This window comes from Gavialis gangeticus, unplaced genomic scaffold (genome assembly GCF_001723915.1).
Source record: "Gavialis gangeticus isolate Ggan-Ray unplaced genomic scaffold, GavGan_comp1, whole genome shotgun sequence".
Lineage (NCBI taxonomy): Eukaryota > Metazoa > Chordata > Crocodylia > Gavialidae > Gavialis > Gavialis gangeticus.
In genome coordinates this window covers 3,784,832-3,809,249 of record NW_017729006.1, presented here as the reverse complement: position 1 = coordinate 3,809,249, position 24,418 = coordinate 3,784,832, and the positions used below count along the sequence as shown (strand labels likewise).

At 40.5% G+C, this 24,418-nt stretch overlaps 1 protein-coding gene across 2 annotated transcripts in view; it reads right to left on the bottom strand.

The window, feature by feature from the left end:
* UBE2E1 (ubiquitin conjugating enzyme E2 E1) overlaps positions 1 to 24,418 on the bottom strand; it is a 66,328-nt gene that overhangs the window by 3,179 nt on the left and 38,731 nt on the right. For both annotated transcript variants that reach the window (XM_019508755.1, XM_019508754.1), the window contains one exon: positions 10,225 to 10,357. In XM_019508755.1, coding sequence (XP_019364300.1) covers positions 10,225 to 10,357 — 133 coding nt within the window. The remainder of the gene's footprint in view (positions 1 to 10,224; positions 10,358 to 24,418) is intronic.

Below are 24,418 nucleotides of genomic sequence, written 5' to 3'. Positions count from 1 at the left end.
AGGAAAAAATATTTCCCCTGCCGGGGCCCCCCCCCCCCCCCCCCCCACTTTACTTTTCCAGTCAACCAGGAAAGACCAGTTCCTAAGCTAGAAGGACAACTCGCTCTCCATGCTCAAATCCTTGGTCTCCGTGCTAAGAGGGACCATGAGCGTAATGGTTTGTACAATATGGATACGCATCCTCTAGCCCAGCAGCTGGCAACCTTTTCTGTCTGTGGGCTGTAATTTGGGTTGGAGGTGGGCACTCAGGTGCATGCTAAGATCTGGCTTCAGCCATTGCTGGTTTTTTATATCTGCAACGTTGCAAGGAAAGCTCCAGCAGCCACCGCTTCTCTCTGCAGTGGCACAAGGAGACTTCCCACAGCCACTGCTTCTCCCCACAATGGCACCGAGATAAAGCAATCACTGCCAAAAACCACCAGAGCCCCATGTCCATGGGCTGCATCCAGCTAACAAGCCCATAGGTTGCCAATCTCTGCTCTTAATGTAGTAAGGCAACTACATTCATTTCAGGCGTAGACCATCAGCTGATAGCTTCTGGTCACGACCAAGATGTCAACATTATGTCATTGTATTTCATAGCAGCTCAGAACAGAAGAACACTTTTTTAATGCCCTTCTTTTTCAGTATTCTCAGATCTTGTGATAGCTGAAGCTCCAGCTTCTGTAAACAAGTCATTTACTTTAATTAAAAAAAAAAATAGCCCTCAAAGTTCCAGAAAAAGAGTGAAAATCTCAACTGAGTAGTCTCTAAAAACCTGAGGGCTTTTTAAAATAACCCCAATTAAATCAAAACCAAACATGATTTTTGAACATTTTAGGATTATATTCCGTTTCCAATATCCCAGAATAGATTTGGATTATTTGGACTAAGAGCCACGGTTCTTCACTGCTCACACTACCTAAATCCACAGAATTTATACAAACATTATTCTTTCCTTTTTGAAGATGAGACTAAAACGCAGAATGACTTGGTGAAGGCTATACAGCAGCTCAACACAGTTTTACTGTCTTTGAGCATTACAGGCTCAAAGACAGTGCATTCATTCATATAAAAGACACATGGTCAAAGTTTTCAAACTTGGATACATAGAGTTAGTGTGAGAACTAACACACGCGCACCTTTTTCCTCACAGTAGCTTTTATAGCCCAATGCTTTAAACATCAGACACTAAGTTTTCTTTCCCACTAGGCTCTCAAACCTATGTAAAGCCAACAGATATTCAAAGGTTCAGTGCAACTACAGCTTGTATTGACTTCAAAGAATTCAGCACTTCTGAAAGTCAGTCCACTATTATTTAGGAGTCTAAATAATACCAAACACATGAATTTAGAAGCTTAACTTCGGACAGCCAGATTTGAAAAAAAGTCACCTAGATCCACCCAACAAAAAGCAGAACCCCAGCCCCATGTTTTGGAGGATATATAGCACAGGCTGCAAAGAAGCCTTCGTGGTCTTGTCTTGAAATCCTCTCTCATTCGATGAGTAATCCCCTTGAAGCCAGTGGAACAGCTTGCATGAATAAGGGCTACAGGGATCATGCCCTAAATCCCCAGAATTCAGCAGCTATCTACACATTTTATTGTTTGTTTAAAAGTCACAAGGGTATTTGTGAACTGCACATTCAGTAGGTACGTGGGATGATGACAAGAGTGCACCAGTGTTTTTTCTGGGATTAGGCCCGCACACTACATTTGCCCATCTACCCTCATAGCTGCTGCACTCCCTTCCTGGAGCCTGCAAACTTTCAGCAGTGCAAAAGTGCTGGCCATGACTTTCCCTCTCAGTCTCCGAGTACAAAGCATGGGTGCGACACATGCAGCTACAAAACTGCAATGCCTCTTGTTTCTGTGTACTGCATCTTTAAGTTTCCAAGAACACTCCTCATGTGCAGGAGCCAAGGCTATTTTTGTTCCCAGAATTGCAGTAGCTTGTCACACCAGACACCCACACTATGCTGTCTTGCAGAGACCTTACACTTCGTTCCTTATAAATTATTTTGATTTAGGTTTCAGATTTTTTTTTTTTTTAAAGGAAGTGCCTGCTTTTGCGTATTACAGTATATTCAATATCAAAACAAAAACCGAGAGAATGGTATCCCCCTCTGCCCTCTGTTTAAGACTTAACTTTGAGGGGAACAAAGAACACAGCTGCTGAAATTTGCACAGTGAACCTTAAAAGGTGAGCTACACAGAACATGGAAAAACATCTCTCCATTTCTTAACTCCATGCATCCTGATGAGGAACATAGCAATTATTCTGTTCCTGAGGCATGACACATGTATTAGGCTAAACAGATACCCATCTTGGTGATACAGGTGCTAACATAGTCAGTTTTAGATGTGTCCGGTAAATTAAAGGCAAGCTCAGTTCTCTGTCATGGCTTTGCCCTGAGTTTCCAAGCAGTCTTTAAGGGTAGGGACAGAAGTTACACAAACCGGTTTAAGTCATCAGAAACTGGTTTAAACCTGTAACAGAACATACGTTCAGTGCACATAAACCATATTCAAAATGGCTGAGATGAGTTTAAGGTAAGCTTGGTAGAATGTAGTACGAGACATAACTGATTTGCGTCAAACCAGTTTATGCAACTTGTCCCAGAACCCTTCCTAGTTCAAACTAACTCAGGCCCCCAGCATCCCAGGATGCTTTGCAGCCCTGGGCTGAGCTGGGGGAGCAGGGTTGGCCCCATCCCTCTCCTCCCTAGCCAGAACACTATCACTGCTCTGGCTGGCTGAGAAGGGGGTGGGGGTAGAACGAGTGGTGGAGTAAAAGTGGTCGAGTTAAAATCAGAGTCCTATAGCCTCCCAGCATGCTTTGCAATACAGCAGGGCTAGGTCCACCCCTCTGCTCCCTAGCTGGAGCAGTGAGAGCTGGCTGACAAAGGTCAGGGGCAAACCTGACTGTGGATCCAGCTCAGTATACATGGGGTGGGGGGGTAAGTACTGCCCCCACCCATGCAAGCCCCTGCTGGGGTTTGGGGCAGGGAGGGGGAGGGGGTTAAAACACCTCTTCCCCCAGCCAAACTTACTGCAGGCTGCAACTGTTGACTACAAATCCCAGAGGCACCTGGAAGCAGGAAGAAGTGATGAGCAACCTTGCAGAGTCCTGCTGCTGTAATTCTGCACTGCAAATCCTAGAGACCTTGGGGGCAGCAGGAAGAGGATGTGAACACACAGCCAGAGAGCTGTGCTCCAGCACCTTCCCCCTGCCCAGGCTTCTGGCCTGAGCCACTGGAGGCATGTGGCTGCATTTCCTGAATCCAAGGTAAATGTCTGTTCACTTCTGTTTCAATTTAATCTGTGCATCTTACACTAACTTGCAAAGACTGAATCAATTCAGCCTTGGGCTTTTTGACCATCTGTACTTAGCCCTACAGATCTGATCACTTTCCTGAACTGCTACTGGCTTAGCATTCAGAAGTCAGTTTGTTAAAAACAACCATAAAATCTATTCACATAGGTAACCATGAGTAGGCTGACACCCAGAAGCTCAAATTAACAGAGAACTGAAGAATTCTAATTTACAAAGACAGAAATGCCAACCCTGGCTTGTGCACAGCACACAAACTGGACAATTTGAGAAAACAGACCATTTCTCAGAATAGTAGACTGCTACCAAAGCATTATCCAGGTTTATTACTACAAGAACAAGGAAGGAAAAATAAACAAACAAACAAAAACTTCTCACATACTGGCGGGTACAGGTTGGCAAAAATTTAAGGAAGTAGACTAAGGCAAAAGAGTGGTTTTCTCCATTGAAATGAGCTCTCTCTAACTGAGGTAATGCGGGAAAGGATCTAAACTTTCCACTTAAGTGGAAACTCAGACTTCTGGGATGGTTCTAATCTACATATAGTCCAGCTGTTCACCATTTGCCATTTTTGCTGATGGTACAAAAGCCAGTGGTGTAGACAACTTCAAGTTAAAAATAAAATGTGGACCTATTTATTATTATATAATAAATAATAAATATAAATAAATAAAAATAAAATGTGGACCTATTTATTATTATATATTATATAATAAATAATATTAAATGGGTCCACATTTTGTTTTTAACTTGAAGTTGTCTACACCACTGGCTTTTGTACCATCAGCAAAAATGGCAAATGGTGAACAGCTGGACTATACAATATTAAATAGGTCCACATTTTATTTTTAACTTGAAGTTGTACATATATACACACACACACATAAAAACATATTTTAATAAGTTTAGGGTTCTTTTTTAAACAAATGCTGGAGTGATGCCAAGAGAAAAATCAGCACAAACCAGAGCTAGAAGACACAGATATTTAGATACTACAGAGAGGCACTCAAGGGAAGAGAACACTAAGCCATATGGAAAAGCAAAAAAAATATAATGAAACTGAACCACCGTCTGGAAAGGTCCCACCTGAAATAGCTCCATTTCAGTCACTGCATTAATGTGAAGCACAGCTGCAGCATTTGAACAAATAATACAATGAAGCTGATCCCATGACTTACACAGATAAGTGATAAGCAAGGCTAATTTATACAACCAGCAAAGTGGGAGCTGGGGGAAGGAAGTGGTTAGAGGTTTTAATGCAAGTGATCAAAGCACAGATCAGGTCAACCTAAGCTACTCTTTTCACCTCAACACAAATAACATCCACAATTACTCTAATGCTACTCTTGGGAACCAGCAAAACTGCGTGGTGCAACACTGCAGAAGAACAGCCTAAAATCTTTAGAACTACGTAAGATTCTAGGACCCAGGAGCTCTTAAATTCACATCTTGGCCCCACCACTTTGTGGCAACTCGCTTAAGTCCCCAATTCAGTTGCAAGGGCCTAGCGGCCTTCACCATACATTCTTAATCTCTTCCATCTGCAAAGTGAGGGTAACACTTTATGCCTTATAAGAATGCCCAAAACATAAGCATTTACAAAGCAATCTAAAAATATAAAATATAATTTCACTGTGCATGCTTAGAACATAGAGACAAGTTATTTGGTACCAGCTGTATGTTTCTATGAGTAAGTTTCTTGTACTGGGTGACCAGTTTTCAAAACCAGAATCTTCAACACTTCCATTTTCCAATTTTAGATCTACTAATGCAGAGTAAGGACTATTGTCTTCCCATCTGTACATAGGCAAGGTGCAGCAGCAACAGCAACCAAGCCTTCAGCACCATAAGACCCACATTACACCTTGTTTTGGTGCAACATTTTAGCTTGATCTGAAGCAATGCAAAAACAACAAACAAGAACACACTGCTGAACATATCACTTCCCATTTGATAAGGATTCTCCTTATTAACATCTCCAACAGGGACAAAAAAATACTAATGCAAGGAAAACTGCAGTATTTCCCTTCTTAAGAGACTTCTCAAAAATTCCCACACGGTACAGTGGAGCTAAGCCAATTTTATAACAGAGGATCTGGTCCACTGAGCGCAATTCTGCTAAACCTCTCAAGCACCAAGCTCATTTATGACAGATTTCAAGTACTTGGCTCTTCACAAGCACCAGCTCTATCACACTCCCCTGTGGGAAACAAAGAAAAGAATACAGCCACACACGAGACAGAAGGAAGGAAAGAAGGTGGTGTGTAAGTCAGGTATGCTTTCTCCTTCTCTGTAAACTGAGGGAAGATTTCTTGTGAGCCTGTTTGCAGTCAGTGGTCATTCAATAAATGTTTTAAAACTTTTTCTTCCAGACTTCTAACTAAGAAGGCAAACGAACAGCAGGGAGTGCAGAGGCACCTGATAGTGGTGAGGCTCAACTGGCACTAAGTTACAAGCCGAGCAAGCTTTCAGTAGTGTGTAATGGCAAAGGTCTCAGTGGATTAGTGTGAAAACAAAGTTGACTATGCATAACATGAGAAGCTTTTGCAACAGAACAGCAAATGCATAGCATGCCTGTCAGTCCTCCTCCTCCACGATACATAAAGACAGCGTCACTTCAAAGAGATTATTTGCCAAGTCAGTTAGAAACCAGAGGAGTCTCATTCATAACGCATGTGTGGTCAGGGCTCTTCTAGGAGGTGCCACTTCCTCTGCTCGCCTCAACCCTCCTCTACTTGAGACTATCCAAATCCTCAACAATTAGACCTCTGTGTCCTTGTTTTATAATTATTTCCTGATACAGCACAAGCCTCCTTGCATTTGTCAGTGGTTGGGAAACCTTCACTACCTCCTCTCACTTGCATGGTGATGGACTGGCAATTTGACAGGATTATCATGATCTTGTTCTTTCAAGTGTGCTGCCTCTTTGACCAAGCTCTGAAAAATATTTCACAATAGGCACTTTGCCCTAGGGAAGCCTTAAATCAGCCTGTCCCTTCAAGAATTAAAACAGGTATCTAAAGGGTGTAGAAGTTCTTTCCAACTATGCTTTGAAGATGTCTCAAGGATGATTCAAAGGGAACTGGTCCTATCACATTCTAGTCAGTTTACTTCTTCCAAGGATAAGGCTTTTAAAAATGTCCTTCAGTCATTCCACTGCTTCAGCATGTGTCATCATAATGGTACAACCAGTTCTGTTTCACCTGGTACAGGATATTATTCGCTTCTTGTCCTACTCTACTGGTATCGTGCTGCTGCACGTTAAGCCATTTCCGTGTTTTATATCCAATCCCAGTGCATTTCAGTGCCAAATGAAGCACTGCATATTTTATTCCTTCATATTTATAAACCAGCTTGGGATTCTGTTGGTAATTAAATGCAATTCTATTACATATAGGGCATAAATGGATGTTGTATTTGGAGTGACGTCAGTTGAGCCGAGATGTATTCTGGCAGAGCTGATCTGTTTTATTCTACAGTCTACAGATGTCACCCAGGGCTATTGTCCCACAGGGTCAGGCTCTTGCTGCTTCCAGGGCATTGGGGGGATCTGATCCTGCAGGATGACAGCCCTGGGTGCTGTGCCTCAAGTTGGAAAGCAGCAGCATGGACGTGTGTGGCGCAGAGTCCTGGGCAAGCACAGAGGAAGAACCCCCTCTGGGCTTGCAGGCAGCACCTGGAGTGAGGCAGTGTGAAAGGCACGCCCAGGGAATCCCTTGCAGGCTGTCATGGCCTGCATCTGCCATCACCTGCAGACACGCAACCTGTGAATCCCTCTGCAGGATTGGGCCCCTCTGCACCTGCAGACATGCCCTGGGAATTCCTCTGAAGGCACAAAGTGGGGAACCCAGCTTCCCCACCTCTGCACTGGCAGCTGTATTCCCAAGGTGCTCATTTGCAAGTGCAGAGTAGGGAAGGCCATGGGCTTCTCCACTTAACACATGCAGATACATACCCCAGGTTGGCGTGAGGTGCCCACAGCCACTGTCCTACAGGACTGAACCCCTCCAGTCCCAGAAGTGTCTGCCCATTGCTGCTGAACCATGCTCTTCCACCATAAAACAAAAAGATGACTGTCAAGAAAAGACATTTTTGCTATTTGTGGCATCACCCAGGTTTTGTGTTGCCATAAAAAAAGAAGAGTATGGTAGCACAAGGGCAATGCCTGTTTGCAGCCAGAGCGATGCCTCTCTGAAGTAATTGCACACAATTAAAAATGTGGGGGTTCATTTTTAATGCTATGAAAATAATTCAGACTGGCACCCATTATGATGAACTGCAGAGTGACCTTCAGAAGTCACTGGGGAGCACATCCCTGCAGCCCCTAATAGTTCTCTCCCCCACATTCTTGAATTCTGAGTCATTTTAGCAGAACTGCAAGGTAAATGGTAGATGGGCAGGTAGCACAAATACACTGAGGTGACTGTCAAAGGATACAAGGCTACTGATAACCCCTTCCCTGCCCCCCCCAAAAAAACAATCACCAAAAATGCACTTTTTTTTTTTTTTTTTTTTAAATTCAAGAGCCCCTGTACATTCCTTCTTGTGGGAGATTAGCATGCTAGACTTCACTGGAAGGACAGTAGGTGCTCAGTTCTTAAGTAAATATGAATTTTAGTAGAGGTGTGCGAAACAGGCCATATTCAATTTGGATTCGGCCTGAAATCGGGGACACTGATTCGATTAATTGATTTGGATCACTGTCCCTAATTCGATTCAGCCAAATCTGAATCTGGAGATTTGATGCCGATTTGGAGAATCAGTGATTCAGTCATAGACACCGCTTTAAATGTTTTTTCTACACACCTTGATGTAGCAGGGGCAGCTCATAAATGCTGCAATGGTGGGGCAGATGGAGCATCCTACCAGAGTGTGGGGGGGGGGGGACCCCTGCATGCTTGGTGGTGAACCCAGGAGTACTTCTGGTCCATTTCTGGGTCTGCTGGGGAGCGTGCTGCCCCCACTCCCTTGCGCCCCCTGGCTCGGCAGTCAGCTGCGGGGAGACCCCGGGTGCCCCCCATCTGCCCCAGCATCTCAGCATTCACAAGCCACCTGGTATTTTGAGGTATGTAGAAAAAATGTTTAAAGCTGTGTCTATGTCTGAATTGCCAAATCTTTCCAAATTGATTCAGAGGGTTCCGATTCAATTTGGAGAGATTAAAGGGTCTCTTGATTCTTATCTGGATTCGGAGATTTGGCCACCAAATTGAATCAGGGACTGAAGCTTCACACAGCCCTGGGTTATAGCATGGCTTTCCCAAATGGGTCAGTAAAGTACAGTTCAAAAATCCAAGGAGTACTGACAGCTGCAGGTATGAACTCCATATTGCTGAACTCCAGATTGCTACAAATCTCCACTGAAGTAATTTGACTGAGGCATGCCAAGAGTGCATTGGTGGTTCTCATGGAAAGGGAAGAGTCACTAAACCATGAATACTGGTCTTCTACCTTAAAAAAAAAATTCAATAATCTTCTAATGCAGTGATAGGCACAACTTGTATTCAGTTGCTACTAGATATCCTCCACAGTAGAAATGCCATTCAGTTCTGCATAAGTCCATCCCAACATCCTATTACTTCCTGATCTTGAAAAAGAACAATGGCCCAAGACCCACCTCAGAAACTTCCACAGTTTCAAAAGACTCTTCAAGTTCTGGATGTTCAGTCTAAACAATACCATTAAACTCCTTATGCCAGGGAGGTCGCAATCCATAAAATATGATGATTTTGCTGTGACAATCGCAGTCACATTGAGAACTGATGTTCTGAACCACTATTGCCACTTGTGCACCACTCAGGACCATAGTCTTATCTGTATGGGTGGAGCTCCATGCCCACTCAGTCTGCTTGGGCTAAAGATACTGAGGGTATAGACACAAAAAAAAATGAACAATCCTTGCTTCAGCAAGCTTACCATCTAGACAAGGTCTGAGACTTGTGCCAATATAGTAATGTTGCTTAGGAGCATGGGTTTGTTTGGTTTTTTTTAACTACATTTTTATAGTAAAGCCAAGCCCTACTGAAAAAAGTAGCTATAGAAGGGTTCGGTTTATTTTGTTTGGGGAACTAGTATAAACCAGACCAGCAAAAGCAGCAAGTCATGTCCACATTAGGAAAGACTGATGGTAAACCTATGTTGGTATAGCTAAACTGACAACTTTTTAGCGTAGGCTAACTCTCAGGCTAAGCTCCACTCACGTATTTGCTTACTTGTCACTGGGACTACTCATGTATAAAGATAAGCACATGCAAGTGTTTGCAAATTTGAGGTAAACATGCAACTTAAATACAATTAACTGTACTTGCAACCCAACTGTTGTTTTTGGGTTTGTTTTTTTTTAGAGTTCAACTGCATGAACAATAAAACAATATTTACTCACAATGATATACTGCTAGAACACTGCAAGAGGCTTTCTAATTATAATCTGCACCCAGAAACCACCAAAGCGATGGCCAGTATACAATGTAAATCAACAATAAGCAAACTCCTAACAGAACTCTGGAAACTTAAATTACTCTGCTATCTTACTTCTTTTAAATTATCTTTATTATTGTTGTTACAAAAACACCCATGTTTACTACAGAGATTAGAAAAATCAGATATTTTCTCTGCTTTCTGTTCCTATTCTGCAATTTCACAGCACATTGTATATAGTAAGTTTATAAGCTGTTGGTTTCCCCTCTTTGCGTAGGATTTTTCCATCATCCCCTGAAGTGGAGGGAAGGGAGGTGATTGAAAAAAAGCTATCAAAACTGGCCAGGAAATACAGACATAGTACTTGAAGTTAATTTATCTTGGCTTTTTAAAAAGTGACCAGATTTCAAATGCACCAAGTGTCTGGTCAGTACCGAGTACTACTCGCTAATTGGTAGAATATTTACAGCATAAAACAGTAGGCTAATTCCTTCTTACCTTTGGAGGCTTGAATGGATATTCTGGTGTAAATGTGATGTCAAGGAAGAAAACTCCACCCTCATATACTGAGCCTGGAGGTCCTAGAATAGTCGACCTCCATTCATAGATGTTATCGCCTTTGGGGCCCGCACTGTGAAGCAAAAATAAATACAATTTGAAGGCAAAGCTATGGACTTAAATATGATCTAATAGATTTCCACAATATAGCTGAATCTCAGCAACATGGTATTTATTGTACCATGAAGATGTTAGGACTGTAACAAAGAACAAAATTAAAATCCTATATGGATGAACTGGTGAACTTTAACTGGTACATTGTGTATGGCAAAGGTCTAAGGAAAAAGGGAATGCGATTGTAGGGACTTAAAAATTCTGCCTCTATCAGCACCATTAAATACATATCCCATGATTCCTTACAAAATACATTGCTTCAAGAAGCCCCAGTTCAACACAAGAAACGTCACTAGTATTATTCTAAACAACTTCAAAAGAAGAAATTCTTACTTGCAGAAAGGACTCAGTATTAATACAGCTGTATTAAAGGGATCCCAGGAATGAAGGAATTTGAACCTTGCTTAATGTTCCTTTATTAAACAAATAAGAGAATGGAGAAAAATATTCTCATTGTACTTAACTGGTATTTTTTATTTAAATTTAATGTAACTAAGGGCATTTTTGTTATTGCTGTTTTTTAGTGTCCTACATTATTACTGAATGGTATTTCATTCGCCATAATTAAGTGGATAAAAAATAAATAGATCATGATAGTTTACAGTGTCAAAATTATTCATACCTGGCTATCGTGCATTTTGCATGTAATAATTTCTAACATGAAGCCAAATGGATTCTTCCTCATGTTGCTGTCCATCTTACAGAGCTATTTTTTATATACTCAAATAAAATGTAGTGTTAAACCACAATCAAACTCTCTCAAATCATCATCTAATTTTACACTCTTAAGATTATGAAATGTTAGTCGTACCGAGAACTTTCACCACCCATGTTCCAGTAATCTACAAGGTGTCTCTGAATATTTCTAAGGAAAACTCAAGCTCAAAAGGCCCAAATGATTTGAAATCAGTCACCCAAGAATTTCATCTAAGAATTGTGTGCGCATGTGAGTGTGTGTAAATGCAACAAATGTACTCAGATGACATGCTAGAATTGATGCTCCCTTTGGTGAAGTGGCAGACAGCTGACAGGGCATTCACCATGAAATCACCTTGATTTTGGAATTAATTTCTCCCCTTCCTTTACAAAAAAGGTGGATTTCACTGTCCTGATACCATCCAAAGAAGCCTGATGTGTTGGTGGAGGATAAATGAAAAAACTTTTTTATTCATTACACTAAACTAACCCTAACCCGCTGCCCGATCAAGGCACATGGGGCTAGTATGGGGTCCAATACTAGCATGCAGGGGTGATGTGGGGCCCCAGGGCCTGGTCTCAGTGAGCAGTGCTGGTGTAGGACCTGGGAGCCCAGTCTCAATGCACAGAGTCCCATCTGCTCTATGAACCAGCCCTGCACCACTCATCTGGCTTGTAGTACCAAAAAGGTGAAGCACCACTGCCGTAATACTTGCATAATTAACTCCTGATAGAGAAGCTACTACTATGAAAATATTTGGGGTGGAAGGCAGAGAAGGGGAGACAAATCTATTACATTTTGTAAATCCTGCAAAGATGTTACACATTGCACGGTGGTCAAAAGATTTTTCCCCATCAAAACACAAAGCTTTACATGGTTTGGCACTTACTTAAAGCAAAACCCATTCTATCCTCTGCACCTTGAAGGATGTGACATCCTTTTTTCCCCATACAGATCTATACTTTTGATACCCATCTCTACAGTTACTGTATGTGGAATAGGACGAAACTACTGTATTTCTACAAGATGCCCTGGCTCTTGACAGGTACCAGCTTCACTGTGCAAACTTATTGAAAAAGACTCTCTTGGGTCTCCTTAGCTACCACTCCAAGGAATTACCACTGAGAGGTATTATCAACCTACTGAAACACTATCATTACTCCAAGTTGCACCAGCTAACCTACTTAAGATGGAACTACTGAATGGAACAGGAACTTGCAGTTTGCTAATACCAATTTACTGTTGTAATTCATAAAGCAAAAGCTGTCAGTTGGGAGTACTTCAATGTTCAAAAAACATGGTAAGTGATTAGCACTAACCACGGTCCTCTAAACCAATAAGAAATGTTTCAATATTTTATTTTGCATTTTATTTCCAGTTTGAACCCAAAGGACACTCAGTAAAGAACTGCTGACTTCAAACAGTGCTTGAAATCTTTTATACCCCATTAGAGTTTCAATTAGAATAATCGCTATAGTCAAGTTGCAATTATTTCCACATATGAAGCAATATGCTCCTAGAACTTTGTATATCCCTTACATCTTTATAAAACAGATTTTTCCCGGATATTTTAATCAAAGCTATGTACAGAAGCTTACCTTTCAAACCTTTCATTTCAATTAACCGTGTAGAATAGCCATAGAATTTCAATTTTTAAGTAGCATCGTTGATTTTGTATAAAGAGCAGACTGAAAGGGGGAGGCACGAGTCAGTTACAGAATGCAGTATTACTTGGTTTTAAATTAGGATTAGGTAATATCCAAGCAGCTCAGTACCAAGTGCTTAATAGAAAAGTGATGATACTGGAATGTAGCTTAAGTGCAAAGGCATTAACATTAGCAAAGATATAAAAAGAAGTGAAAGGTGAGGGATTACATTCTCCGTTTGAAATCCTTTACAATTATCTTTTTCAACAGAACTCATCAATACATAGATGTACAGTTCATAAGCAAAACTGACACCTCCACTGAACTGCATGACCACTATACTTAAGTATCTACAACATACTAATACAACACTTTCCAGCTGTCCAAACTTAGCCCTTCTGAAGGCAACTTTAAAAAAAAATATAAACAGATTCCATTACAAGCAGACAATACGAGGTTACAACATACTTCATTAAATCCATAAATAGAGAGAGTGTTGCAAGGAAGGAAAAACTGTTAATACAGTTTCAAAGAATGTTATTTCTCCCCCTTCCCACCCCGCCAATCATCTCAGCCTATCTAGATGCCATGCATTTTGTTAAAGCGTATCTGACAATATCTTCCCGTGAAGTACAGGGCAAAGTACGCTCACTGAAGTTTTACTCTGTCCTTTTATGCAACTGTTCCAATTACATCACTTTCTATGTCACACTTTGGCTATCATGAGGCTGACATTCTTAGTAAACTGGCCAGCATCAAGGTGACTTTTACCCAAGGACTGGCACGCTTCCTATGTTTGGAGAAAACCCTTAGTAAGTTCTATGAAGGGAGAATCTGTGTATAGCTACATTCAGGCTTCTGTTTGCATAAAGTCCCAGTTGGCCTTGACCTGCTCTGCCAAGAACCTTTCCCTCTAGCCTGCGTTGCCAAATTATCATATTTTCTCAGCCTTGGAAATAAGCCGATCGAGATACCTGCACCAGGGGCTGAAAACAGGAAAAAGCTGGTATGAAACCCAGATAGGCTTATTAGCTCTCTGACACCGAGGAAGAAAAGCAACCAATAATGCATATAATGCAGAGTCCACTTGGGAGGGGTTTAAACATGAGAAGTAGAATGGTTCCGTGCTTAGATACCAGGCAGGGACTTGAGACCCAGGTTCATCCCTTCCTCTGCCACTGACTTCCTGGGTGACCTTGGACAAGTCACTTAGGCTGTCTCTACGTTAGAAATTATTGAAAGGACTGTGTTAGCTAATAGGTGCTAAAACCCTGGTGTGAATAAATAGCTGTTATTCACACAATTACTAGTAGGTCAGTGTAAATACAAGCAGGCAGCCCAAGGTTCTCAAGTGTGTTATCACTTATCAGGCTGACCTACACTACAAATGGCTTTGTGCTTTCTAGGATTTTACTAGCTAAGACCTGTTGGCTACTCTGTGATACCACACACCATTTCTTCGAATTAAGGTGGATGATAGTTCCTCTGTGTCTCAGTTTGCCTTATGTTAAATGCAGATAGTAGTATTTCCCTACCTAACAGAGGTATTGTAAGAAGTAAATTAAAAAAATTGTGCAGCACTCAAATACAATGGTGATGAGGGTCAGATAAATAATCAGACTGGATAGTGAGAAGGAGTATATTCATTCTAAGGGTTAAGAGAGTCACTTAAAATGCTATAGACAGCCTTAGGTCAACCTGTCAGGATGATGTGAGCAAGGACAATTTCATTAGTCACAATTCACTTCAGCAGTCCATGGAAAACTAACAAGTATTTCAAAGGAGCTATACCACCACTAGCTCCTGCTACAATCCCCGATTGTGGTTTCTATTCTAGATCCTAGTTCTGATTCTAACAGGAAGAACCTAAACCAAACCAGAAGGGCTGCCTTGATGCAACATCCCTCTGGAGAAGGAAGATGACAACAAAAATCCTGCAGAAACTACTCATTTCAGAGGGCTCAAACCCACCCACAAAAAACGCTGAAGAAAATTAGGAATTTCTAAGCAAAACAGAATCTAAATGATTTCTGCTCTGTAACAGCAGCAGGCTTACTTAAAAAAAAATGCAAACAGGAGGTATAAAACCTGAAACGTTATTTTTTTTTTGCATTTGCATAGAAGTGAAAGTGGCAAAATTTATTTCAGTGAAACTATGATCTGACAGTGTAGTTTTATAGAATTTACATACAAAATCTTCCATCCAGCATAATACTTGAATCATACAGACTAAAAAGTAAGAATTTTGAAATGACATACCCTCCCAGAAACTTTTTATTTTTTTCTCATAGTAAAACAATGGCAGCAACAACATTGGTGCCTGAAGAAGGACTTGTGTATAAATGGCTATACAGTTATCACATTATTAAACTGCTATTAAAGTAAAAAAAGAGAGCCCCAACTGTGCCTATTAGTAAGAGGATTCAAAGTACTTAATCTGCTACATAATATCAAACAGACTGTATTTTCCTTAAAATAGATCCAACAGCAAAATGCTCTGCAAGCAGACAAATTAACTTTGGGCATTCAATATGGAAGGATCAAAACATTCAGTAGAGCCCCTTATTCATGGGATCCAGGATCTGACCTTGTATTACCTATTGTTAAAACTCTACCCATCCTGGTATTCCAGGAGAGCAAATGGAATACATGGTGCAGATCCCAACCTTTATCACAAAGATAAGGGGAGGAGGTAGAGAGAGTCAGACACGGATACAGGAAGTCCTGCTCTTTTGTAGAAGATGAGGGGGTTCTGGTCAGTTTGCAGAGACAAGAAGACACTAGAAGGAAAGTGGGGTGCAGTCTTAACATTGTTGGTGAGAGTTTAATAAATCATTTAAACATACAAAGCTAGGAAATTCTGTACTAAGCATGCTTGTTCCCCCTCCTCCAGGAATTTTTTATTAAATGGTATTCCATTTCAAAAGTATTAAAAAAATGGGAACATCAAAGTATATTTAGAAAAAAAAATCCTTCCTTTAGTCATGATCTCATTTTTAAGATGTACAGAAATGAGCAACTATAATTTTAGAAATAATTACCTCCCACACACATTTCAGCTGCTAGAAATATGATTATCCTTCATTATTTGTATTAGTGCCTTAGAGTCCAAGTCATAGATCAGGACCTTGCTATGTGGAGCCCTGTACAAATACAACAATAAGACACCCCTACCTCCACCAACAAGCTGCACAAAATGGCCATTCTGACCTACAGCGGTGGGCTGGATGAGTGGTGTGGGGCTGGTTCGTAGGCTGGATCTACCATGGGGCCAATTCACAGGCTGGATCCAGCCTGTGAAGCCGTGCCATCTAGCCTGTGGGGGTCCCTATGGGTCTCAAAATGTGGTGGCAGAGTGAGCAGTGGCAGCATTAATTGCTGCAGCTCTGGTAGTTAACGCTATTGCCACCCTCCTGCCACCGAATTTCTGGACCTGTGGGGAGTCCTGCGAGCTGGATGACATGGCTCCATGGGTTAGATTCGGCCTGCAGGCTATACCTGGGTTGCCCCTGGTCTACAAATGCAAACATGTAATAATACTGTTACTAAACACTGGATGAGTAAGGGCTTCAGGGTAGCAGGCAGCTGCATCCCTGCCACTCTCCTCCTTCCCAGGAGAGAAAAGAAAACCTACTTGGTACATGCCCTGCTTTCTACAACAATTTCATTTCACATGTTTTGTAAGCTTTTGACATTGCACAAGTTAGTGTCCTTTTACAGTCATCTAAGTAAGCACCAAAACATCAAAAAACGTTACCAGGAAAGGAATCTGTCCAGCCAAGACTGAAGTTAAGATGACACCATTGGTCATTCACATAAAAATATTTCATTGAAAACAATTATAATAAGCTGGAATCTTTCTTCTTCAGTCTCATTTTAGATCAAAGTGGGGGGGAGGAAAAGATTAAAAAAAGGGAAGGGGAGAACCATCCCAAAATAATGACATACTGCCACAGCCCCTTCTGGGCAACTCTGGCAGTTTAAATGGTAAGGCACTCAATTATGACATGACCAAATCAATCCAAACAGTATTTCTACCCACTTTCATTAGAGACAGCCACAAACTGCTCTGTGGTGTCAGAATTAACTACAAATGATGGACTGACCAAGGGTAAAATGCCTACAAGCAGCACGAAGGGTGGGAGAAAAAGAGAGCAGGGGTGAGACTGACTGGCACCTTAAGAAGCCAGCAGGGAAGGCAAGATAGGAAAGATAGTATATGTCCTACTGTTAGTGATGTCGCCTGAAAATGGTGATAATGAGACTTAATTCCCTTTGTAAAGCACTGTGAGTGCATGGTTTTAAAGCATTAAGTTGTAACCAGATATGCTTCTTGAAGTTCTCGGTATTTTCTGTCTAAATTTAAAATGGCAGTCACATTATCACACAAGGGTAAATACCTTACAAATCCTACTGTATTCCCAAGAGGAGAGAGACGGCACACACAGCTTTTCTGTTTTAGGGTTCCAAACAGTCATCTTAAATCTAATTAGTTCTTTAGATAACTAAAAGGGAGTTTTGAGGGAAAAGATACATGCAAGAAAATTTGGTCTGCCCAAGCTGAAAATTAAGCAGCAACATATTCCATTTTGAAGAGCTTAAAACAAGTACCGAAAGCAGTATTTACTCCCAGAGGAAGCACCTACCACCTTTCCTCACCAGGACAAGGTGGATTGTGCCCAAGCGAGCTCACAGGACCACAACTTGCTATTTTTATTCCCAGCAATACACAGTTTTGAAACTGCTAGGAAGCTACTTGAAAAGGTTTATGAAAAGGCAAAACGTACTAGAAGGTTGTGCTGCAAAGTTTGATTTTTGAACTCTACCTTGAGCTTAAAAAAAGAAAAGCTCAGTGATTGGGAAGGTTAGGAAGAGATGTAGAGTATTCCCAAGGGTGCGCTGAAGTTCTGTTTAGTTTAACAGTAATTATTTCAATTTAGAAGCAAGTCCTAGTAAGAAGGTTCAGGAGAAATTAATCCATTTAATGCTGGTTCCAAAATTCAAAATAAATCTGAACTTGCTCCACTCCCCGAGGCCTTCCGTTTTCCCCAGCAATGGCTTCTCCTTCCTAGGCTTCCTTTGGCACTGATCTTTGGAGGCTTGTCCTACCGTGTGCAGGAACGGTTGCTAAGCTTCCAATCCCACTACAGAAAGGGTGACTGTTTTCAGAAGCCCATGGTTACAGTACATGCCTCTATTTAAGTATACAAGTACATGAAATGCCATATTTTGAAATGTCAGTGGAATTACTCTTACCCTATGCAAATCTGTTTTCATTTTCTCTGCAAAATGATATTTCAAATACATAGGGAAAAGGGAGAGGACAAACTCGCTTACATTTGACCTTCCCTTTCCCGTTAAATGATAACCTGCACAGGAAACAATAAGACAAATCAGGAAGAGTGGAAAGAAATCTGACTTGCCTAACAATTAGTAACGGCTTATTTAAAATGACAGAAAGATGTGATGGTTAAAGCCATGTTCTGCCAGCTTAACCTTGTGTTATTTTTACTGTCACCGTTTCCTTCCTGCCATTTGTCAATTGGACTATTAGCTGCTGATGGGGAGGAGGGAACCCTTCAGAAAAATCAGAGCTCATTTCCAAATTTAGTATGTATTACATAGGTGCATAACATCTACAATCTGTAGGGAATACTAAGTAGTCTCATAAGCGGAGTATTTCTGTATTTTAGCCACTTAGTGTCCTTTCTGTTTTCAGCCTGCTTCTGGGAGCTAACACCCAAACAGAAGCAGTAAATACATCAGGTACTGTAACTGTCAAGAGTCAAAGGTACCTTTAAAAACTCATTTCCCCACATTAAATGACAATTCCATATTTAAGGACTGAAAAGAGAATACATCTCATTCAAGAAATGGTACATCATTATTACTAACAAAATCCCAATCAAAGCACACAATCATCTCAGCTGTAGTGAATATCTCAAGAAACAAAACATGCTGTCTTGTGGTCCACTGCCTGCTCTTAACCTCGGAGAGACAGCAGGGGTATAAACATATCTTCTTAATATTGGAAGCAGACCTCCACATTCTCCAACTTCACTTGGAAAGAACACCAGACGCTCCCCTAAATCCTGTTTTCCATCCTCTTGGAAAAAAAAAAGAAAAAGAAACAAACTAAACATAAGCTGGCTCTACAGAAACAAAAATCAGTTTACGAAAGAGTCTACTCTAGGATAAACTGATGAAAAATTCTAGCATCTCTAGCCACCCATCTGGAGATTTTGCAAGTGGTATATATCACATTAGCAAACTCATGCAGAATTAGATGAGTTGGGGATGTATTTGTTCAGTCAAAGCCGATTAAAAATTCCACATGCATTGTTTTTGGACTCTAAAAAACCTCAAACTATTGAATAAACTTATCTGTCCCATATATTGATAACTCAATAAGCTCCTGGATAGCCAGCCTATTATTACTCCTTTGCTCAACTACTGATTTAATTAGTAGTTCACACCCATCATTTCATAAATCAAAAGAAAGGCAACATCTAGCTAAGAGTAAAGTTCAGTGATAGTTATGAACATGCTTGCAGAAACTGGCACCCAGAAAGTTAGTAATTATGTGCAACACTTGGCTAGAGGTGTTGCTAGGCTGAAAACTTGACAGCTCATGAAGACTCCAACTTCCTCAAGCTAATAAAGACTGGATTCCTGTGGCTGTAACCAACTGCTTTTTCAAGCCAACATTCAGATTTCCATACAAACACTCTTTTCTAAAGCAGGGGGAAAAATGTCCTTAAACTAGAAACATAGTGTAATCACTCTTTTACCCACCAAAAAGATACTACAAAAGGTTTATACTTCAGGACATCTACACTCCTTTGGTTCCTTACAATGTTTATAATAATTAAGGCCAAGTTTGTGCAACTTAACATTTAACATAGGGATGTGACAAAAAGGGCATTGTGGATCCTCTGGGCAGGGTGCAAACCTTAGCCCCTCTGACTTGGATAGTACTTTGTCTAACCATCTTTGCCTATTCCAAAAAACACATTCCAAATTACAACAAACTCACCATACCAACTAATAAACACTCTGGCAACCTAGTCAACTTAGAGAAAGGAAAAGTATCATCCCTGTTAAATACAGATAGCTAGATCTCAAGACCCACTCACTTGATTGCTTCCACTTGGCATTACAAGGATGCTGGTACTAAAGTGAGATTAACAACATTACATCATTAGCTCATCTTGTTATGTGACATGCACTGATTTTAGGACTTGTTTTCATGCTGTATGAAACTGTGTCACATCAGAAAGATCTGTTTCACTTCCACTTCACTTAAGATTATCTTCTCTTAGCAACAGTCATCTTGTTTTAGCCACTCAATTTAAAAAAAAAAAAAAAAAAAAATCAAGATAACTGCAATGATATCAATTGATTTCACTGAAGGGAAACTATGTTTGAAGGAGGTTAGGGCAATAATGCCTGCACAAAACTTTCTAATCCTCATTGCAAAGAGAAAACATATTACTGCATACTATGATGCATTACTACAAACTATTTTTACTGCTTACAGAGGATTGTGAAGCAACTACAAGTTGCATACCATAAGAGTAATAATAAAATGATATTTCCTTTGAAAGTTTTTGGTTGCCGCCATGTTGGTCTAAGGACATAGGCAGCCAAGGTTCTTTGGGTAGATGTGATATCTTTTATTAGGACCAACTGTTAGTTATTAGTTGGTCTAATAAAAGATATCACAGCTAAACAAAAAACCTTGCCTGCCTATTTCCTTTGAAATTCATTTCAGGACTGTCCAACTGAAAAGTTTGGGATGAGAATTTCCTACTGTATTCTAATCTGCTAGCATAACAATCACCAACTAATATTATGTATGCCAGAGCTGTCAGACAATCACATATTAGCTATTAAAAGCATTTAAGTAGCATGGTAAGATGGTCTCATTAATAGATAAGAGTTCCTACCATGACCTACATGTCACTGGAGTTAATCAGGGTTTAGCATCACAGCAATGAAAGTAGTTGCTATTTCAGAGTCAACAATTTCATTTTAAGAGTAAGAGTTTTATTTAAAGTACTGGGCTGTGCCCTTTTATTATAATTTGGGATGTATAATGGATAACTAAATGTGCACGCTTTTTTTTTTAAATGCTTGAAAGATCAGGAATGTCAAGTCTGATTTTCTTTGGTTTTGCACAGACTTAGAGGAGATCACAAGGATATGCCTGATCAGCCTTCACACCATGCCTCAAAGAAGCACTTCACGTGCACCTTCAGCATCTTTATTCCAGAAAGTTAGCCGTTGAATTTAAGTAAGCACTGCCACAAAAAAAAGCTTTAACATTGATATAGACTCCCTTTTTCTCACTCTTGAATCTTATAATTATATCATCATTTCACTATCTCTTCAGCTACCAGGAAGCTAAGCACATGAGAAAATCTTATTGTGTTAAAGTCAACTCAGCAGAGGCTTTGAAGCTTTTGCTATCATTAGGGCCATAACATTATAAAGGGCATAATAAAACATATAATCTATACACTGACATAAAAGTCAGCTTATTTATCAGCTCATGCCCCCTCTGGGTTTCCACTTTAAAAATAAAGGTCATCAATCTGCACATGAACAGCAAAGATTTATTGGCAAGTTAAATATGCTGGTAATGAGACATCAAAATATAGCATTACATTCTGCCTGGTGCATGATGAAGTGGGGGGGGAGAGACAGAAGAGGGCATGTTAAAAGGAGCTAAGAGAGAGAGAGTACAAAGAGCTCAGGAGTTCCTCTCATTTACCACTTCTACCACTCAAAGCTTAGAAAAGCCTCCCCCTTCAGTTTGAAACACCTCCCCTCCATGATGTCAACCTGTAATTTTGCTTTTGAAAAGGAAAGTCATGCTACGTACCAGTGTTTACTAGGAAAAAACACCTCTGAAGTTAAATGGCACTTCTAGTAGGAACTCTCAGAATTTAGTTAACTTTTCAAAGAACAGGAACATATACTTCCTCATAAATTTCCTAAACTTTGGATAATATTTGCAACAAAAAAAAAATAGTAGTATTTCTATGGCATTTAGCAGAACTTGTGGGTTTCTGTATTAGTGTCATATTGCTTGGCCTAATTACCACAACACTTAATTTGCACCAGTTTGTAATTCAGGATACATGATTGATAAGGAAAACAGGATCCATTTACAAACAATTTTAAGGAATAGCAGCTCACACATTTTTACTATTAAATCTACTATTGTTATACTTGGCACCTTATAATATTTCTAGAAGGAAAAAAATAATTTTATTCCGTTGTCTTTGCACATTTGATGGGTTTGTGTCAGCTTTGTTGGTCAAGTCAAAAGGCCCAAGGCTGAATTGATTCAGTCTTTGCAATTTAGTCTAAGCTGCAGAGATTAAGTTGAGAAACAACTGGACAGACATTTACTTTTGATTCAGGAAATGCAGCCACATGCCTGCAGCAGCTTTGGCCAAGGGGCACTAGAGCACAGCTCTCTAGCACAGTCAGCATGGGCTGTGTGTTTGCTTCCTCTTCATGCTGTCCCTGAGGTCTCTGGGATTTGCAGTCCACAATCAGTGCACCAGGACTCTGCAGAGTTGCTCATCACTTCCTCTTCCTGCTTCCAGGTGCCTTTGGGATTTGTAGTCCACAGTTGCAGCCAGCAGTAAGTTTTTAAACAGGGCAGGGCAACTCTGTACTCAGGGAAAGGGAAATTTAATCCCCTTCCCTGGCCCCAATCAGGGTTTGCCAGAGAAGGAGCAGTCTCTGCCTTCCCCCCCCCTGCCCTGCCAGCCCTTCTCTGCTGGAGCAGGTAGCCCAGCCCAGAGCTAGAAAGCATGCTGGGGGACTCTGATTTAAAAACTAAAACCAGGAAGGGGTCTAGGACACAAGTTTCATAAAACGGGTTTGACCCAAATCAGTTAAGTCTGATACTATATTCAACCAGGTTTCTCTCAAACCAGTTTCAGCCATTTTGAAACTGGTTTATATGCAATGAATTTCTGTTCTTTTACAGGTTGAAACATGTTTTTGATGACAAACTAGTTGATGTGCAACTTCTGTTCCCATCCCTAATGTTCTAAAAGTATTTTCACACCCGTGAGAAAAGAAACTTTAAAAAACAGATACAGGTAAGAAAATACAGTTTAAAAATTAATAAAATAGGATTTTAAATTTAAAAAACCCTGATAGACACTGTGGGCAAATGTAGAACCGGAATGTGGTTTTACACAAAAACAACGGGAGGAGGGGTGGCTAGAGGATGAACTAATTAGTTAGAAAGCCTTCTTAAATAAAAGGATTTCAAACAACCATATCATACACCACAGCATGATGAAACTTCTGGCAGGTCTGAGAACCTTAATTCCCATGTGATGTAATTTTGTACATGCATCAACACAAACCAGAAGTAAAGCTGCTTTTAATTCACAGTATTTTTTTCTGTTAGAAATGGGGGAGAGGAACACATGTTAAGAAGAAGGTTAAAGAAAAACATTAAATCATCCACTTCAGCATAACTATAACTTGTATGTTCATTTCCTTTCAACCTTTTGCTAAGAGGGCAAACATAGGTCAAACTGTTACTTTCAATGAAACAATTAAGTAGTTCAGAAAGCAATGTATATACCATTTCAACCTTAGTTTAGGTTTAAGGTCTAACTTAAAATTTAAAAAATAAAATAACGACAGAGTCAAACATGATTCTTAACTCATAAGCCTAAGGTTATGTCATGGTCTCGTGATTGGCAGGATCAGCAAACTGTCAAGGAACTTGCATGCATGTAGCATTCTTAGAAATAGAAATATACAGATTCCAGTGTCAGCTAGTATTCCCTTAATCAAACAAACAGTCTCCTAATCAATTTTTTAAAAAATAACTGATTTTTTAAAATAAAATGACCTAGCAAAAGCTCTGTAAGATACAGCAGCCTTTCCAAGCCAATACAAACTAATGTATAGATTGTTTTATTCTCCAGAGCTTTTATTAGACACAAGTCTTAGGAACTCTAACATACTTGTTTAGCAAGAAATTGTACAACTAGATCAGTGATTCTTGACTAGGGTCCCAGGGCACCCTGGGGTGCTATGAGAACTTTTGAAGGGTGCCATGAGGTACTAGGAGATCAAGGCAGGCTCAGGATCATCCCTGCGTAGCCACTGCCTTGCCCCCAATACCCAGCCCCTCTGCAAGGAAGCATGTTCTATAATAAATACATTAGTTTTTGAAATGGGCTGCTCAGTTCAGGTTCCCCTTCAAAACTTTTATGGAGCCAAACAAGGGGTGCCTCAAGTCTAAAAAGGTTGAGAGCCAATGAACTAGATGTTAGAACTGCAGGGAGCAAACCAGAAAAGCCAAGGCTGCAACTGAACTCCAACTAGCTTTGAGCATCAAGGACAATAAAAAGTCCTTTTTCAGATATGTGGGAAGGCAGAGGAAAAGCAAGGGCAACAATGGACCCCTGCTAAACCAGATAGGACAACTGATGGCCAGGAAAAAGCCAACCTGTTAAATGGGTACTTTGCATAGGTCTTTCATCAGTCCCATGGGACGCCCATGCCCGCTACAGGACAAGGTCCGAGCGAGGGTGATCCCCTGCCTCTCATAAATGCCGACCTCATGAAGGAACACCTTGAGGGGCTGGATACCTTCAAGTCAGCCAGCCCTGACAATCTACACCCCAGG